At 33.0% G+C, this 20490-nt stretch overlaps 1 protein-coding gene across 1 annotated transcript; it reads left to right on the top strand.

Annotated features, from left to right (window-relative positions):
• Nucleotides 1-5123: 5123 nt before the first annotated feature.
• LOC101267296 (tropinone reductase homolog At5g06060) lies at nt 5124-8158 on the top strand. The gene is made up of 5 exons (XM_004235215.5): nt 5124-5280; nt 5368-5575; nt 6169-6385; nt 6477-6583; nt 7875-8158. The coding sequence occupies exons 1-5, from the start codon at nt 5195-5197 to the stop codon at nt 8061-8063; spliced, it is 807 nt and encodes a 268-aa protein (XP_004235263.2). The 5' UTR covers nt 5124-5194; the 3' UTR covers nt 8064-8158.
• The last annotated feature ends 12332 nt before the right edge of the window (nt 8159-20490 follow it).

Genomic DNA, 20490 nt, shown 5'->3' with positions numbered 1-20490 from the left:
TATGTTTCTACAGCTGATGCATATATCACAACATTCGTCCGTCGCAACATGTGGCATATGTTGTTGCAAACGAATTAGCTGTAGCAACATTTGAGTCATATGTTGATATAGGTGATTATATGTAGCAACATTTGAATCATATGTTTCTACAAATGATTATATGTAGCAATATTTGAGTCACATGTTGCTACAGCTGATGCGTATCTCGCAACATTCGTCCATCACAACATGTAGCATATGTTGCTACAAATGATTCGCCTGTAACAACATTTGTTGCATATGTTGCCATTGATGATTATATGTAGCAACATGTGAGTCATATGTTATTTCGAATGATTAGATGTAGCAATATTTGAGTCATATGTTGCTACAGCTGAAGCGTATATCGCAACATTCGTCCGTCACGACTACATAATAATTTGTTGTTTGATCGGGAGTGCAAAACTACGTCTATTTAATTCCACTACTATGATAATTGTATTGATTGTACACAACTACATAATAATTTTATATTCTCTACGAAATTATTCTTGGTAATGCTTAAAAATACAAGAAAAAAACAAAGGACACCAACATTAGCTTCCAGATGCTACAATATTTGGTCTTTTTCTTCTCCTTCATCCCCTATTTGGTACTTCTTTTGATATGACTTTCATCAACAGTGTCCAACTCCTTAATTTTGTTCGCCAATCGGAGAGTAACGATCTTGGATCGTATATCAACATCTTCACATCCCTGCATCTAAAGAAGTTGCATGAATTCTCCTAAAATGCCACAAAGAAATAAATTATAATTAAAAAAAATAAAGAGATCTGAAATCTCCAAAATATTTTAGAAATAAACACACATACACGATATCGTGGACAAGACCAAAATCTGCGACCTGGATTGTCTTTTGACCATGAAGTTTACATTGAAAGTAGATCTCCATGTTTGCAATACATTTTAACATTCAACATAGTATTATTTTCATCATCACCAATTCGACTTAGTATAACATTTGACATTATACCATTGGAGTACCAAAATTTGGTTTAACCAACAACAAATCAAATATAGAAGTGTGACTGGCAGAAAATCAAATTAGATTTGAAAAAGGCGCCAAAACTGAAGCGGCAAAGATGAAAAATTTGAAAACCCTATTCTTGAAATGAAAATGAAAACGTATTCTATAATGGGTTGGGCCTATTTTACTTTTTGTTAAACAGAATGGGCTTTGCTTATAATTGGGCTACTTTAAAAAAACAGTCATTTTTATAATTATATGTAACAGTTTCGTTATATGTTGCGAATGTAACAACAAAAACTGCATATGTTGCTACAAATGAAAAATCAAGGAGACACTAATGGACGATTGAATCAATTTAGGAAAGGAAAAATGGAAATTTGAACCAAATTTTAGTGATTTAGAACATAAATAATCAATAATAATAAGGTATAACATTTGGAACAACGATTTAGAAGGGTGTTATATAACTATCATATGGATTTACTAGGACAATGTATGATGAACTATTGAGATGATTGTCTTTATAAATATAATTGCTATAATCCAATGGAGAGTGTTGTTAACGACCATAATTTGTTACTTAGACATGTTGTAGGACTATATATTGGTGTTACATATCGACTTACGTGACAATTTAATTGAATTTAGCCCCAAAAAAGTCATTTGTTATAATTATATATTGCAACAGTTTTGTTATATGTTGTGAATTTAACAACAGAAATTGCATATGTTGCTACAGATGAAAAATCAAGGAGACACTAATAGACGATTCGATCGATTAGCAAAGGAAAAATGAAAATTTGAACCAAATTTTAGTGATTTAGAACATAAATAATCAATAATAATAAGGTATAACATTTGGAACAACGATTTAGAAGGGTGTTATATAACTATCATATGGATTTACTAGGACAATGTATGATGAACCAGTGAGATGATTGTCTTCATAAATATAATTGCTATAATCCAATGGAGAGTGTTGTTAACGACCATAATTTGTTACTTAGACATGTTGTAGGACTATATATTGATGTTACATATCGAATTACATGACAATTTAATTGAATTAAGCTCAAAAAGTCATTTGTTATAATTATATGTTGCAACAGTTTCGTTATATTTTGTGAATTTAACAACAGAAACTGCATATGTTGCTCCAGATGAAAAATCAAGGAGACACTAATAGATGATTCAATCGATTTAGAACATAAATAATCATAAATAATAAGGTATAACAATGAAGAGTGTTGTGTACGACCATAATTTGTTATATCATAATTTGAAAATAAGTATGAAACAAGTGAAGACAACATTTTTACCATAAGTAATATAATATGTTGCCACATATATAATTTCAAAATAAATACAAAAAAAATAAAATCAACATCGTCTTCAACACATATTAAATTAAATTATTCCCACACAGTAGTATGCAGAAGAAATTTAACTAGATAATTTAGTTCTAAATCATAAATACACAATTCACAATGAATATCGTCTTCATCGTCACTTCCTCTGGGTCAACCAATCCTGCGGTCATTTTGTTGGGGTTGATGCACGGTGCAACAAATGGGTCTTACACCCAATATATTAAGTTCTTTCACCCACATTCAATTTAAAATGCACCGCAAATAGTGTGGACATCTTTTCACTATTACTGACATGGTTTTTTTTATGTTGGCAATGTACATCAAACCTTCTCTCATGGAAATACCGCCTTCAAATATTGAAATTACGGAAAACACATACTCTGCACCACGGTGACCACCTTCTGCTGCTTTTTTAACCATTCTCAGTGCAGTTGGATCATTACGATTGAAGAAATTAAACTATAAAAGAAACAACACATTAAGATTACAAAATAAATTGATGCAAAGTGAAAAAAAACTAAAAACAGTAAAATTATCACGCCTTTTCTGCATAAGGCTTCTAAGTTCTCCGATACAATGAAAATATTCATGAAAGACACGACATGTTGATTCGTCGTCCATGTAGGTTCAGTGGGAAAGCTGGCCATGTGACCTTCTCATATACAGAATGTTCATTACCAACTTCATTGAGGAACCTAGAACATAATTTAACACTAACTAAATCTTCTAGAAAGTAGAAACAACCCTTTCAACGATAAGAATTACTAGTTCAGTCGAGAGGGATTCGAAGAGGTTTAAACTAGTTGAAGCCATTTTTGAGAATGAAGAAGAAGATAAGACAACTTTTGACTTATCTCTCCCTTCTTGTGTTCTTATAAAGGCCAACAATTTTGAAATTTTGCAAGACATGACGTTTCAATAGAGTGAACTGAAGAGTCGTAATTATTAAACCAAAGACATAATCTAATAACATTTGTTGCACATGTTGCCACATCTAATATATCTAAAAGCACAGTCCCACGTAATCATTATTTAAAAGTACATGTTGCGACAAATGATTATATGTAGCAAAATGTGTTGCTACAGATGACTATTCTGTTGTGAAAAATAAATCACATGTTGCTACATTTTTTAGTTATATCATATGTAGCAATATATGACTATTCTGTTGCGAGATGTAAGTCATATGTTGCTACATATGACTGTTCTATTGTCAAAGATAAATCACATATTGCTACATTTTTTAGTTATATAATATGTAGCAACATATGATTATTCTGTTGCGAGATGTAAGTCATATGTTACTACATATGACTGTTCTGTTGTGAAAAATAAATCAACATGTCGATACATTTTTGAGTTATACCATATGTAGCAACATATGACTATTCTGTTGCGAGTTGTAAGTCATATGTTGCTACATATGGCTGTTCTGTTGTGAAAAATAAATCACATATTGCTACTTTTTTTAGTTATATCATATGTAGCAACATATGACTATTCTGTTGCGAGATGTAAGTCATCTGTTGCTACATATGACTGTTCTGTTGTGAAAAATAAATCAACTTGTTGATACATTTTTTAGTTGTACCATATGTAGCAACATATGACTATTCTGTTGCGAGATGTAAGTCATATGTTGCTACATATGACTGTTCTGTTGTGAAAAATAAATCACATGCTGCTACATTTTTTAGTTATATTATATGTAGCAACATATGACTATTCTGTTGTGAGATGTAAGTCATATGTTGCTACATATGAATGTTCTGTTGTAAAAAATAATTCACATGTTTCTACATTTTTTAGTTATATCATATTAGCAACATATGACTATTCTGTTGCGAGATGTAAGACATATGTTGCTACATATGACTGTTCTGTTATGAAAAATAAATCAACACGTTGATACATTTTTTAGTTATATCATATGTAGCAACATATGACTATTCGATTGCGAGATTAAGTCATATGTTGCTACATATGAATGTTCTGTTGTGAAAATAAATCACATGTTGCTACATATGACTATTGTGTTGTGAGATGTAAGTCATATTTTGCTACATATGAATGTTCTGTTGTGAAAATAAATCACATGTTGTTACATATGACTATAATATGTTATAATAGTCAACTGTTGCAACATATATAATAATATGTTCGAAATGCGAATGTAAATTATTGAATAAAATACAAGTACCCAGATCAGATGATAATGAATTGATTTTAAATAACTATTAATTGTACTTACCAGAAACAATGGTGTATAACGCTTATGCACTAATTCCAATTGAACAAAATGAAATTTGGTCCACCAGTTACAGATTAGGTAAAAACTGATTTAAGAAGAAGAAAGCACAAGCACTACCAGCGAAATCTCGCAATGTACGAAAATAAGAAGAAGAAGAAGAGGAAGATGAAGAGCAGGAAGAAAGGAAAGCAAGCAAGCAAAGAAGAGAACAGAAGAAGAAGAGGAGGACGAAGACGACAGCTGGAATCGGGGAAGAAAGCTTTTATTTTTTCTTTTTACTCGATATTTTTCCACCAAAATTGATTAAATTAGGTTTGATATAGTCAATTTACCATTTTATATCTCATTTAATCCACACCAAAAATTGATTAAATTAGATATTGTTAAATTACCTTTTACTCTTCATTTAATTCAGTAAACCAAACTATCAATTTATTAACTTGAGAACAACTCCACAAACTTTAATCATTAATATCATAATTATCACCTACATCCAATATTAAATATGTATTATTTTAAAACCTTAATATCACTTTTCTTTAAAAATCCCTAGAAAGCAGTAGTATGTCAACGGCGAAGGCTGCAGGCAGTTCCAGATGGTCTCTTTCTGGATTTACCGCTCTCGTTACCGGTGGAACACGAGGAATCGGGTAAAGGCAACTCCAATACCTTAATTTCTTTTTAAAAGTTTCTACTCTATGATTCTGGGTTTCAATTTGGATGAGTGTTCTCTTTAGGCATGCGGTTGTTGAGGAATTAGCGGAACTGGGTGCCACAGTCTACACCTGTTCACGAAATGAGGCAGAGCTCAACGAACGCTTACAAGAGTGGGCGGTTAAAGGCCTTCAAGTCAAGGGTTCTGTTTGCGATGCATCTTCTAGGGAACAGAGAATTCAACTCATGGAAAATGTCTCCGCAGCTTTCGACGGAAAGCTCAACATTCTTGTCAGTTCTCTCTCTATACAAAATAATCAATTCCATGTAACATTAACAAAGTATTGTAGTGTTGTGCCAGCCAAGTATGTGGAAATTCTTTTTGATATGGGTGTAGTGTAGTTGAGATTCAATTTGAGGACCTTTGTCAGTTGACACCGTTTCATCTAAAAGCCCTAGAACCGACACATTTTTATTATTTAATTTATTCTCGACATATGTTAGAGCTTAGTATTTGCAGAGCTCGTTTGTTCCGACTATGGTTAGTCTCTGATTTAATGGTGAAAGAATAGGAAATATTGATATATAGAGCTTATGTAGCATTAATATTCTTTTCATTCTTAGATATTTTTTTTCTCAGACTTTATATGTGATTGTTAAGGTTCTAATTTAGAATGGTGGTGTTACATGTGCTTTCAAACGTTAAAGCTTCTTAAGGATTTTTATTACTAGTTATTAGTGCCAGAAAAAGTTCGAAAAGAAATTTTTGCATTCTCAATCTGAATCCGGTGCTCTTGGACGTGTATGCTTTCTGTTTTTAGATGCCCTCATTTTCAAACAGTGTAAAGTTTTTGAACTGCGTTATTGCTTGTCTCTGTCCATAGATAAACAATGTGGGAACTAACATTAGGAAGCCCACCACCGATTACAGTGCTGAGGAATATGCCCATCTGTTCTCTACCAACTTGGAATCTGCATACCATCTGTGCCAACTTGCTCACCCTCTTTTGAAAGCATCTGGAAATGGATCGGTTGTCTTTATCTCTTCTGTTGCTGGTCTGGTGCACCTGTCCAGTGGTTCTATTTATGGAGCAACGAAAGGTTAGTTGTACTCATCCAATCACTCTTTTAAGTCCTTGAACAATTGAAGATAGATTGCTGAGATTTTTTATTTTTTTCTTACAAACTTCAGGGGCAATAAATCAGCTCACGCGAAATTTGGCTTGTGAATGGGCAAAAGATAACATTCGGGTTAATGGTGTTGCCCCGTGGTATATAAAGACGTCTTTGGTAGAACATGTAATATTCTTGACCTTGCGTATGAATTTGATTTCATGAATCTCGTTGCCCAAGTAATTGCAGATTGGAGATATAGATATTGGAAGTTTACCTGAGGCAAAACATTTCTTTGATTTCTCTGAGGCCCGAGCAGAGAATGTAGTTTAGACTGCATCACATGCTCACAAACTGGCCTTTAGGAGATCTTAATGTTCACAATAAAGAAACTAAATATAAAGCATGCCACACATTGAGCACATAGTGAACTATTCTTTTGCCTTTTACCAAGACTATGCCTGCCTTTTACACAAAGTGGCATAGGCCACATTGAAGAACAGCCATTGCACAAGTACATGGCTTAGCAATCATCTGACTTACAGACTCCAACAATTATATGTATTGTAAAATGGATTTTGTATTTTTTATCATGACCTTACATGGTGGATCACAAGTGTGAAAACAACTTTCTGTCATGAACTTTATGATAACTAACTAATTTCATTATGTACATCATCTGTAGGATTTTTTTCTTAGGTGTAAAATCCATTTTCTGCAACCAACTGCCCTGTTAATTTGGATATGTGCCACGTAAGCCCATTAAAAGGGGGAAGAGCTCCCTACCAGGGATTTCGCCATTCCCATGAGACCTCTAGTTAAGAGTACTTGTGTTCCTGTTGCATTCATTTAAGGTGGATGTTTAGTAAACAACAAGTGGCAAATTGCTAAAGCACTTGGATAGTTGGATTCCTGTATCTATAAAAATGTCATGATTCCTATTGTTCATTTGGAAAAGGAATTGCACATGGAGAAACAGTGTTTGTGCTTTTCCATGCCTTAGATCTATTCTTCAACCATTTTCATATATATTCATACTTTTTTCTTTCTGCAAATAAAGTTTATTCAATTTCTTGTTCTTATATTGTCAAGCATATTTGACTGTATTGAAATATTTTGAGTTGCGGCAAATAACTTTGGAAATATCTCTGATTAATATCTTTTTTGCTAGAAAATAAAATCCCCTGAATGTGTCCGGAAAATTTTGTTTTTTTCCTAGTTTTTTGTCTAGAGAAATATGTTAGGATTGCTGTGTTTTTTGAAGAGTAGGTATTTTTTTTGGTTATATGTATTTACAAAGTATGTTGATAACTCATTTCACAAATGGGGTTAATTCTATTTCTTGTGGAGGATGCTTCTGGATTTTATATGTAAAGCAATGAGAAGACTATCACTTGCTGTATTCTATGTTTATATAATCTATCACTTAACCACATGTTCTCCAAATTTTTCTGAATTTTATGGTTTTCTATTGCAGTTGCTCGAAAATAAAACATTTTTGGATGGAGTAATATCTAGAACTCCCCTTAGACGCCCTGGAGAATCTCAAGAAGTTTCATCCCTGGTAGCTTATCTATGTTTACCTGGGGCATCTTACATTACCGGGCAAGTTATAGCGGTTGATGGTGGATTCACAGTCAATGGATTTGAAATGCCAAGTTTCTGATTTTTATGGTCCATGTAGCTTTTACATGTGCAAACACCCATCTTTGTTTCTTAGTGATCACGTTGAGACCGACATGAATAAAGCTCTATTTAATATCTTCCTTAGTCCCTGTTTATCAGATCATGAGAAGAGCATTTTTTGTAGTTGATTATGTTGGGCATCATACTAAGTTGTTTTTTCATCTTTGCACGTTCCATGGCCCTACTTTTGTTGAAATGCAATTTCTTATTTTATTTGAACTGTTGGGAGGGAAACATTTGATTATTTACACATAAGACCTCCCAACTCATTCATCGTGTTTTTTTCTCATCTACTTAAGTTCTGATAGACTGTTATCTCTGTGGTACATGAGTTGATGTGGAAGGTTGTACTTATTTGATAGAATAGTTAAGGTGCATACAAGTTTAATTAGATATCCCGTTCTAAATGAAAAAGAAGATAGAGCTGGTCAATTTTGACAAGCATTTGTCCGAACTGCATTTTGCTGCTCACAGTTAGTTATCTATATCTTCTCTCTATTCAGTAAAGGTGAAAATTTCATAATTGACATATATACGATTAATGATTATAAGTTCTGACATTGTTCTTTTATCTTTTAAGTTATAACAATAAATAATTACAGGTTGTAACATTTTTCTAAATTAAAAAATGATTTAAAATAACAGTAAAACCAATTAGTTTGAAAAATAAATAAATTCAAAACGGATATTTTGATAGTAATTAATTTGAATTTTTTTTTAGCGATAATTAGTCAGAGACATAAAAATAAAATACTTTAATTTGTTTAACTCAAAACAATAATTGACATTTTCTCTCACTTGTTTAATTTCGTTCAAACAAATTTTGGTTTTTTTTCCCACAATTTTTCTCTCTTCTCATTATTCTCTCTTATCGTTACTGTCTTCTGATTCCTATTCCTTTTTATCCAATAATTTATTTTCTTATAATTGATGATTTCTTATCAATATTAGTAAAGTATGGTGGTAGATGAGATCATTTAGATTAGTGTTAATTCTGAAAATTTCATTTAATATTGGCATATATAAATAATACTGCCCTATTCAGTAAAATGCTATGAAATTGTGAATGAAAGTTTCTTGATCAATTACAAATAAAATGAAAAAAATAACAGTGATATTTATTTTTATTTTCAATTTTTATGTGTACAATATTTTTAATTAATAACATTTTTTTATGTAGACTGATCGGTTTTGATATGAACATTGAATTTGTTCATTCTTTATTTGAATCATTTTTCATTTTCTGGTATGTTTCTAATTTTAAAAAATCGCATGAAATTTTTTTGGAATTGGTATACTAGTTATACCAAATATATTAACAATATATAATATTTTTTGGTACAATTCTAGTGTAAAAAAAATGTAATTTTATTTGGAATGACTTTTGGACATGTTGATGGAATTAATTTTGTATTCTGTTTATTTAGAAAATAACAATTAAAATGGTTTTTTTATTTTTATTTTTGGGTATTATACTAGCACGATTCTTATAGAATAAGCGATGTCTTTTGGCATGAAATATGTATCAAAAGTGTGTATAAAAATTATTATTGGATTCTAATGTGATTGAACTTTTTTTTAGCCTTTTTATTTGAATGGTTGAGGGCATAATAATGAATGAATTTGATATACAGTTCTGATTCTGCTATGAATAAGTGATGACTTTTGGCATGAAATATGTGTAGAAAATGTGAATAAAAATTGTATGAATTTTGTATACTGATATAGCATATGTATTTTTACTTTGTATTCTGTAATACTGATATAGTGATTTTTGATAGAACAGGCAAATATGTAGATTTTCAGGTGGAGAAAATTATTTGTGAATCATCTAGACTATATAGTGATCTAGTAAATACGACAAGTTCACCGAGAGGGCACAACAGGAAGACATATTGAAATTACCCTGCACAAAAAAAAGTCATCATTTATAATTGTGACAAACTAATGTTTTGATTTATTTTGTCTTTTAAGCTAATGAAACATAATTTCAGAACATTTATTATGTGTACTACTTAATCATTTTTGTGTATTCATTATTTTTCAAATATATAGTGAAAAATTGAAAAAGTAATGCGGATATGCAATTTGTATTGACTGAAAAAATCAAACCAAATATAAATATGAAATGTTATCCATTTGGTATGCAATTGAAGTCCCATTAAAACTAGTTAATGTAATTTTCAATTGGTATTCATTTGGGTGTCCTACTTGAAAAAGGTTTAAAACCAGATGTAATTAAGGTAAAAAAAATTTGCTACTTTTTTTTAGAACAATATATTATTATCATTGTTTTACATTATAGATTCATTCTTCCTAAATTTATACAAAGTGGATACAAACTTCATATATTTTTTATTTTTAGTCTCTTTTAGAATTTTCTCGTTGGATATTAATTATATACAAATTGGACACCAATTTACTGTCATTCTTAATTTTCAATTTTGGAGATCAATTAGATACAATGTAAGCCAACCTAAAACTATTTCATATAATTTTTACTTGGTGTCCATTTGATTTCCAACTGATATCTCAAAGCAAAAATTGAAACAAAAAGATATAATTGAGATTTCAAATCAAATTAGACAAACTAAAATTATTTATCGTTGAATCCAATTGATATGCATTTGGTATACAACTGGCCTCCAACTTGAAAACTTTAGACAAATTAAAAAATAAAATTGTATGAAATTGATATCCAACTAGAATAAATCTGGGAAGAATAAATTCGACAATGTAAAAAAATACATATTACATTGCTGTCAAATTATTTAGTAAAAAGAAATATACATCATCCAAAAATTGTAAATCATATAATACTTAAGAGTCTAAGCTGAACTCAACTATTTCAAATTTAATTTCCGTAATCTTGATGTGGGATAATTTGTTATATCCGGAACATGTTCATTTGCCATGCAGGATCCACCAAATTTGTTCGCAACAGTTCTAGTTACTTTACTCTCACTAATTGCACTATCATCATTCTTGCTTCTTGCATACTTTCATACCGTCATGTTAAATGTACATATGGATACATAAATCATACCATACATATGTGAGAAAATAAACACCAAGATTATATCAACTTTATGTCAATATATGTAGACATTGATGCTAGAAATCATACATGTTTCATTCAAAAAATATAGTCATTTAGATAATTTTTTATCAAATATGTGATAGAGGAAATGAGGTAAATTCAGTACGGATAAATGTATAGTCACAAACAGTGCGACTAAAAAGGTGATTATGTTTGCTTCCAGCATCAAGAATATGTATGTAGCTGACTTGGATTCCATTGAAAATGATGACCTTGCATGTGTAAGTGCTCAAGCAGATGATGCCGATCTATGACATTGACGTCTGGGTCATGTATGTTCTCCGTTGTTGGACAAACTTGTTACAGGGACCTGGTTCGTGGTTTGCATAAGCAGAAGTTTACAAATGATAAAGTCTATAATCTTTGTGCAAAAAGAAAGCAAACTAAGTCATCTTTTAAAGCAAAGAAACGAGTCATCTCAACTAGACTTCTAAACTCCTTCATATAGACTTGTGTGGACTTGTCAGAATCCAGAACAAGAGAGGTAAGAAACACATTCTTGTTGTTCTTGATGATTTCTCCGGGTATACGTGGAACATGTTCTTGGAAACAAAAGATTAGACAGATGGAACCTATCATCTTCGCCAAGGCTATTCAATCGAAGCTAAACTACAAAATTGGGAGCATCAGATCTGATCATGACACAGATTTATAGAACTCTCAAGTCGAAGAATTTTGTGCAGAAAATGGGATCACTCACAACTTCATAACACCAAGGACTCCCCAGCAGAATGGGGGTGGTTGAAAGGAAAAACAGGACCTGATACAAATTGCTAATACCATGCTAATTGATTTAGGACTTGCTATGAACATCTGGGCTGAGGCAGTGAATACAACATGTTATGTTACAAATAGGTGTCTCATCACGTCAGTGATTAAGAAAACACCCTATGAACTGCTAAATGGCAAGAGACCTTCATTTGGACACTTCAGGCCATTTGGATGCAAATACTTTATGCCAAACAATAGGAAGGATGATCTGGGGAAGTTTGATGCCAGAAGTGAAGAAGGGGTTTTTCTTGGGTAATCCTCTACAAACAAGGCATATAGAGTATTCAACAAAAGAACCCTCTGTGTAGAAGAAAACGTGCATGTCAAATTTTATGAGTCTGGAATAAGGATTGAAAACTGCGTAGATCATGAGGTTGAAGAACTGATAAAATATAAGGAATTGGCACAGAAAATTAAAAAAAAAAGAATGCAGAACTTTCCAAAGGATCTAGTCCTCCAGATGCATCTGGACCAGATCAATGTTTCCATCCATACTTTCTAGTCCTCTAGATGCATCGGAACTTTCCAAAGGAGCTTCATCAGTTTGAACAAAGCAAAGTGTGGCACCTGGTCCCCAGATCAATTAATAGAACTATTATAGGAACACGATGGGTATTTAGAAACAAACTTGATGAGCATAGGACTATCACTAGGAAGAAGTCAAGACTAGTGGTGCAACTATACAACCAAGAGGAAGGGATTGACTATGATGAGACCTTTTCTCCTGTACCTAGAATAGAAGTGATAAGAATTTTGATTGTGTTTGCTGCTCACAAAGAATTCAAACTGTTTCAAATGGATGTCTAAACTGCTTTCCTGAATGGAAATATGAAGAAAGAAGTCCAAGATTTGAAGATACTGAATTGCTTGATCATGTGTTGAAGTTGGACAAAGCCTTGTATGGTCTGAAGCAAACTCCTAGAGCTTGGTATGAATGACTGTCAAATTCTTGCTGACAAACGGGTTTAAGAGAGACAAAGTTGATAACACCTTATTCCTTAAATCTAGAGGGAAAAATTGTTGATTGTGCAGGTCTGTATTGATGATATAATTTTTGGAACAACCTCAGATGGTCTATGCAAGGAGTTTGCTGAACTGATGAGCAGTGAGTTCAAGATGAGCATGATGGGTGAACTTACATCTTATTTGGACTGCAAATCAGACAATCCTCTCAAGGCACTTCTATTTGCCAATAGAAGAATATCAAGGAGCTACTCAATAAGTTCAATATGCTAGATGTAAAGATTTTAGACACTCTCATGAGTACAAGTGCAAGACTTGACAAAGATGAAACGGGTAAAGAAGTCAAACAAACCATGTATAGAGGTGTTATGGGATAACTTTTGTATCTTAATGCTAGCAGCCCAGACATATCTTCAATGTGGGAATGTGCGCATGATTTCAAGCATCGTCAAATGAGTCGCATTTGAAAGCAGCAAAAACAAATCTAGAGATACCCGAAGGGAACGCAGGACCTGGTCCTCTTCTACACAAAAGGTGACACTTTTTATCTAACTAGCTATGTCGATGCTTCTTATGCATGATTCTTGGTGGATCAAAAAAGTACTTCAGGGATAGGACACTTCTAGGGATCATCACTGATTTCCTGTGGAATCGAGAAACAAAATTCAGTAGCTTGTCTGCAGCTAATGCAAAGTATGCGGCTGACACTTCATATTGTGCATAAATTTTGTGGATTAAGGAGTAATTGAAAGATTTTGGCATACTCAAATATATTATTTTTGTCATGTGCGACAACACTAGTGCAATAAATATGGCAAAGAATCATGTCCAACACAAGAGGACAAAATACATAGATGTGAGGCACCATTTTCTGAGGGACATTATTGAGAAGATACATGTTGTGATGAAGTTTTGCAACACTGAAGATCAGCTAGTAGATATTTTTACAAATCCTCTGAGTAAAGAAAGCTTCATGAAAAACAGTCTAAGATTGGGAATGCACAAGATCACATAATCTTTGAACAAGGTTACTCAAGAAGCTCTTATTTGACTATGTCTAGGAGGAAAGGTATCTATATTTGTTTTAATACTAGTTACTTGAGAATTCACTCCTTGTACCTTAATGCAGGTATACACTCATGGTGAGCTTAGCTGAAAAGATGATTCAATCACACAAAACTAAGTTGACAAAACAAAAGGAAGGACCTGGTCCTCCAAAGGTTAGTATCATTTTCTGCTACCCAGTCAATTGTCAACATCACTTCCACGTGTCTTTGTTTCGTTCATCATGTCAATTTATGGGGCTTTTCACTTTTAAATGAATCATCAACACTGTTGGGGACCCTATACCCTTATTTTTTTTTGAATATCCCTCTTTCCTTCTAAACAAATCATTAAATCTTTCTTAAACTCCTTCTTGAACAATATTTCTAGATTGTTCTAAGAAATTTTATTTTTTTTCTTGTTTTTGTTACAATGTCTAAATCTAACACTTCTTCAAAAGCTCCAATCTCCCCAAAAATCAAAAACCCTAGTTCATTCGATTTCTTTACTCCCTTTCTAGAAGAGCCACCATTGACTCCCCTATGTGGAGATGGAACTTAAGATATTTCTAACATACCTTAACTGGAGTTGAGATGGCTCTACTTTGCCGATGATCGGGTGAATACCCTGTTCTCTAACATTAGTTCTATCTAAGGGAGGTTTTCAAACCTCTAAAGCAAAATCTGTGGCAAAGCCTAGTCTTAAACCAGTACCTGAATATGTAGAAGGTGCGTCAATGGCAGTCTCATCGACTATGTTTGAAAGACTCTTTGAGGGAGATTTACTTGAAGGTAGAGGTCCAGAGTCGTGTATTCTTATAGCAGAGACTGAGTTGGTGGCTATCCAGAGTTTGGCCTCGCTTAGAGGCGATTCTCGGTCACCACTATTGAGTGAAGCCTTAAGTCTCCTGAAAAGGTCCCTTCTAGAAGTCAACCCATCTTTAACAAAACTCCCAAATCTTTTGATGTTGATATGGATGGGAAGGAAGAGGAGGAAGTGCCCTTGATATGGAGTAGGCCAGGGACAAGGGGTGGAAATAGTTCACATGTTGAAGGACTTAAATGAAATGTTGTGTCAGTCACTCCTGATGATGCCGTGTATACACGTATTGATAGTGAAGAAGAAAGAAAACCCAAAGGGAAGGAAAAAGTGGCTATGATAGATGTGAAAGCAAGCAAAAGAAAATATGGAACAAGGAGTGTCACTCAAAGGTGCTAGTTAGTGCCATGGTGGCTAATGCAGCACAAACTGAAAAGATAAGGCGTCAAAGGGCACAATGAATCCTACAATAGGAGCAAGTTGCAAATCTTATTTCTGTTGACAACAGTGAAACTCAATCTGAGGATGTCGCCAAATATGTGGCCAAACGTCATAGGGAAGCAAAGGATGTGAGGGTATAATCCAAAGGGAGTCAAAAGAAACCAAGGAAATCTCCAGCAAAACGAACCAAGAAAAAAAAAGGGAAAATCTCAAGACAAAGGGAATATGGAAGTTCAACCCGTAAAGGGACCTATGGTCCCAAGGTTTACGGTAGAGAACCATAAATGACAAGGGAGGAAAGGATTGAAAAGATGAAAGTCCAAAAGGTGATGAAAGGAAGAGTGTTTGCTTCAGACATACTGACAAAGCCTGGTATAGCAACACTTATTAATGTTGTTACAATCCAAGAGTGGGTACATCTATTTGAACCCCCTGCCCCATACTTTCATAAACTTGAGGTGCATAAATTCTACTAAAAATGCAATTTCTTGAGGATGGGGGAATTACAAATGTTGTCAAAGAAGTGGAAATAAGCTTGAATGAGGAAATTTTAGGTATCATTCTAGGAGTGACATAGGCTAGAATCAGGTCTATTAAAGGGTGCAAGCCATTTGCCGCATTTACCCAACTTGCCATAAAACGTGGTGAAGTTAAAAGGGCTGGAGTACCCAAAAAGTATCTTAAAGGTGAGTTTCAATTGACTTTTTAATTTTTCAATACGGTACTAGTTCCTCGAATGGAAAACATTATATGGTATCTGCGACAGATTTATTTCTCATGGAAAACTGGTTGATTTTGAGGAGTTAAATCTTCCTTCCATCATGCTTGATTATATGCACATGGCAAGAAAACCTAACATGGGATTCCATTTGGGTATCATTTGAACCTTGCGTTCAATCACTTTGAAGTACCATTAAGAGTCGCGATACCTGATACCACTAATTAAATGTTCACAAATTCTACATTACAAGACTCCGAATGCATTGAAGGGGAAGCTCCAGGACATTCTGAAGTTGCATTGGTCCTTGATCAACAAACAACTTTAAAATGAGAAGTGGATGATCTTGATGCCATTTTGAATACCAAGGAGGTTGAAGTTTCCACTCTCAAGTATGAACTGCAGAAAGTGATCTCAACCAGACCTGGTACTGGTCAAGGTAATGAGGAAGTGTTAAGCTCGTTGAGGGATAAGAATGATCTGCTGAAATCCATAAATGCCTCCCTGAGTGAGGAAATCCAGAATTAGATCATCAAAGCTCATGAGTATGCTAATGAGAGACTACTTTTGCTTATCCGTACCTTTACCCCTACTCCCCTCCGTCCTAAATGTGTCATGTTGTCCTCTTCAATCCGTCTATACTCTACTCCTATGGATTGATGTTTCGAACAAATTGGAGTGGATAGTATTTATATGATCTGATCTCTTTTTGTTTATGTGGCTCTGTCTATGCGTGTTTTCATTATCTCTTTATGCTTTTACATATTCTGTGTGGCCATAGCCTTGTTTGCCTAGTGTTATAACTTGCATATGTTTACTGCCTCTCCTTTTTCAATGATATCAAAAGGGGGAAGATTGTGTATTTTGCTTGTGTATTGTGTTGTAGGTTCTGCATGGCATGGATGCAGGTCCCATGTCAAAAAGGGGGAAACATGAATTAAGGGGGAACCAATCCATGCTTATTGAATGAATGTGTGAGAAAGCTATGAAGTTGTTTGTCATCATCAAAAAGGGGGAAATTGATTGGAGTTATGTGCTTCAAGATTTTTAGATGATCTTCTCACAAGTGCTGGGACCTGGTCCTTTGCAGAGTATGAAACTAGTTCAAGGCGTCAGAAGTGCTGGACATTTGTAAAAGTTGTCGCCGCTAGGAAGGTTGGTGAAGCACAGAGTACTTCACCAATCAGGAACAACTAGGTTGTTTGTCTGATGGATAGTAACCTTTTATTTTTATATATATCAAAGATCAAACAACAATATTACTTATTCATTCAAAATGAGAGAATTCTTCAAGCTTCAAGAACAGCAAGAAAACTGTTCAAAGTGATTTATTGCTTTTTGTGTTTTTTGTATTTTGTTTGCTTGTAGTCGTTCTTGTATTGTAGGATTCGTTTCAACCGTGATAGAAATGTTTCAATCTCGGATGAATCATTGTAAGGGCTGGGTTACAGGTAACTTAGGCCTTTACTTCAAGTCTATATTAATCAAGTTGAATTAGTATAGAGAGTAGTGTTGTATCTGCCTGAGTTCAGCTAAGTGATAAAAAGTATTACTTAGTGTAGAGATTTGTAGGTTAATCTCTTGTTTTGTAACCAACTTTAACTCTTGCTTGTTGAAGATTAGTGAAAGTGATTTTGAAAAGTAGTGTTGAGAACAGGTCGTGGTTTTCCTCCCTTGAGAAAGGAGGTTTCGAAGTGAAGTGATTGTCATCTTTACTTCTTGCATTTGTTGTTTATTTATCAAATATAATTGTTGTGAGGACCTGATCCTATCTAAGTAAGTGGACACATACATTCCGACATGACACATATTTATTTAGTTGATCATGGAATACGTTTTAAGTGTCAAACCGATAATCGAAAAGCCAAGTTTGAGATTCCATCCATTAATTTTACCTATTTAATGATGGTCGGATGTTGGTTTACTAGTTAGAGAACTCAAAACTCATAGTTTTAAGAAAAAGAACTTATATAAGTATTTCTGTGTTATAATTATTTGAAGTAATTTTATTTCTTCTTACTACAGATAATTATGATTTATTATAGTATACTTCTCCCTAGACATATAAATTACTCGAAGAAATAAGAAATTGATGTCCAAGTTTACTATTGAAAATTAGACTCGTTAACTTTCATTCTGATAGAGAAGAAGAACTAGTCTATTATCCGTTGACTAAGTAATCTTTGTTTTATCTTTATTTATTTTTGGAAATAATGGAACAAGTTACCCCAACAATCGTGTAATTGACTTAATCACACAACCAAACATATATAATCAATGTGTTAGTTAAACAACTAGAGTAATTTTTCTCCCTTAGATTTGCTTTTCCTACATATGCCGTATATGTAGTGACAATAAGAATTTCTTTTAGCAATGATCGAGTTAATATCATCATATTCAAAATTGTTAAAATTTAGCAATATTTTTATTAAGTGATGACTATAAATGCTCATATTTGTTATTATAGCTAAATATAACATGACAACAATGATATTATATTTACCAATAAATAATTGGTGCAAAGTACTTTATTTGTTGTAGTGATAGGACAATCACATAAAATTGACAAAAGAAGACGCTTCGAGGAATTGGCAAAAAAACGTTAATAAAAAACGAAGAAGAAAAAGACTTTTCAACTAAAGGCAAGATTTTACTTTTAATTTTACTCTTCACAAATGACATCAGTTGTCCAAGAGATGCATTAGTATCCGTCGTACATATACTATATGAATTATGTGTACCATGCTATTATTATAATTACATTGTTCATTATTACATATAAGTTGTTTCACTAGATCTCAAGCTTAGTTCTCACTACACTTTTACAACTTATAATTACTCCCTTTTCATCCTTCTCGTTGATTAATTAGTTTCAATGAGAAGACTTGGTAAAAGGGACTACCACTCATTCCATTACTTGAATGCTTCAAACAATTACATATGTAGGTTTTGTAAGAAAGTTTTGAGGTGTGCTCAAGCCTTAGGTGGTCACATGAACATCCATAGAAGGGATAGAGCCAAAGCAATTAACGAAGAATCAGTAGTAGTAGCTCATTCTCAGAGCCAAATCAAGAGTACTCTTCCTCAAAACCAGTCGATAATTCGCCATTTGTTGGATGAGGAGTCAAGTTTGTCAGTAGGCATACCATCAATTTCAAAGAGACAAAAGAGCAGTAGCATTGATCTTGAGCTCAGGCTGGGTGATACATCAGCTATCCACTGAAAGTACGATATATATATATATATATATATATATATATATATGTATATATATAGTGTCAAGTATTTTCATTGAGCAAGTTTAGTATATTCTCTTAAAATTTCAAAGTCTCTAGCTAGGTTCTATCATCCATGCATTTACTTATTTTGCAAGCTACATATGTTGCACAACTTTAAGATCTGGATTTGGAATTAGAATGGTGGTTGTGAAAATATTAAAAAATATATGTAATGATTATTTTAAAGGTTAGATTAGTTGAGCCATATTATATTGACCCGTTATTTGATCTCTTTATCAAACTCAAGTAAACTTTAAATGGCTTCGAGTTTAATTCATTTGTTAATTTTAATTAATTCAATTTAATCCAACTTGTCTACTTATAGCAAATACCAACGAGTCCCAAAACGGTACAAGCTACATGCTTTTATATACTAGATCAATTCACAAGATTTAGCTTTTAGTATGAGTTTTAGTAGGTGTAAACAACCAATTTGTTTTTCTTTAACAATTTTAACTTAATAATCCTTCCGTCCAAAAAACATATCAGATTGTACAAGAATAATATTTATGCATTTGAATCTTAGTTGAATTCGAACGTATAATTTTTTTAAAATAATAATTTATATATAAGTATTGAGGATAACAAACATTTACACTTAAAACTATTTAAAATAATTTTTTAAAAAATTAATTTAAAAAATGATAAATATACCATGGGTGGAAAAAAAAAAAGGTGCACAATATTAGCCTATAACAATTAAAATTCAAATTAGTGGATTTAGCAAGCCATAAAGACCGCATTACCCAACAAAACCACATTAAATAATACTCCTTACACGTTGTTGTAACATAGAAAGTGGAAATCAACCTTATCCATTCCTATAAAAATCTCAAACACAAGATTCCAATCCATCAAAAAAATAAAACAGAATTTGGATTTTTTGAAGTTCCTATTAAGTATCGTCATGGCTGAAATAGCAATGTTGGTAGCAGAAGAATATGAAAGGAGGGTTAATAGTTCAAAGAAATATTGTGCTAGAGAAGAAGAAATTAAAATGTTCTCTTACTTCTCAACTTTGGTTGAGAATATTTATGAATCTCCTTCTTTTTCGTTTTCGTCTTCTAGAATAACAATGAGATTAAGTAAAATCAAGATTGATGAGAAGATGATCCATCAGAGAGTTTTTCAGCCTCAGAGTGATGTTAGTGTTGCAGTGAAATATACAAGCATCACACCTCCGAGCATAATCTAAGCAATCTTTCGCCATGGTTGGCTAATAATATTCCATCCTATTTATGTGAAAGTGGATTTTGTTCCAGATTGATGTGAT

The sequence above is a fragment of the Solanum lycopersicum genome, chromosome 3, assembly GCF_036512215.1.
Source record: "Solanum lycopersicum chromosome 3, SLM_r2.1".
Taxonomy (NCBI): domain Eukaryota; kingdom Viridiplantae; phylum Streptophyta; class Magnoliopsida; order Solanales; family Solanaceae; genus Solanum; species Solanum lycopersicum.
The sequence above is the reverse complement of the archived record's forward strand: the minus strand, read 5'-3'. Positions and strand labels throughout refer to the sequence as shown.

Bases quoted from the DNA above. Each gene is read 5' to 3' on its own strand.
- LOC101267296 (XM_004235215.5), top strand. From the start codon at position 5,195: ATGTCAACGGCGAAGGCTGCAGGCAGTTCCAGATGGTCTCTTTCTGGA. The intron at 5,281-5,367 runs GTAAAGGCAACT...TGTTCTCTTTAG, and splicing joins GGTGGAACACGAGGAATCGG to GCATGCGGTTGTTGAGGAAT. The intron at 6,386-6,476 runs GTTAGTTGTACT...TACAAACTTCAG, and splicing joins TATTTATGGAGCAACGAAAG to GGGCAATAAATCAGCTCACG.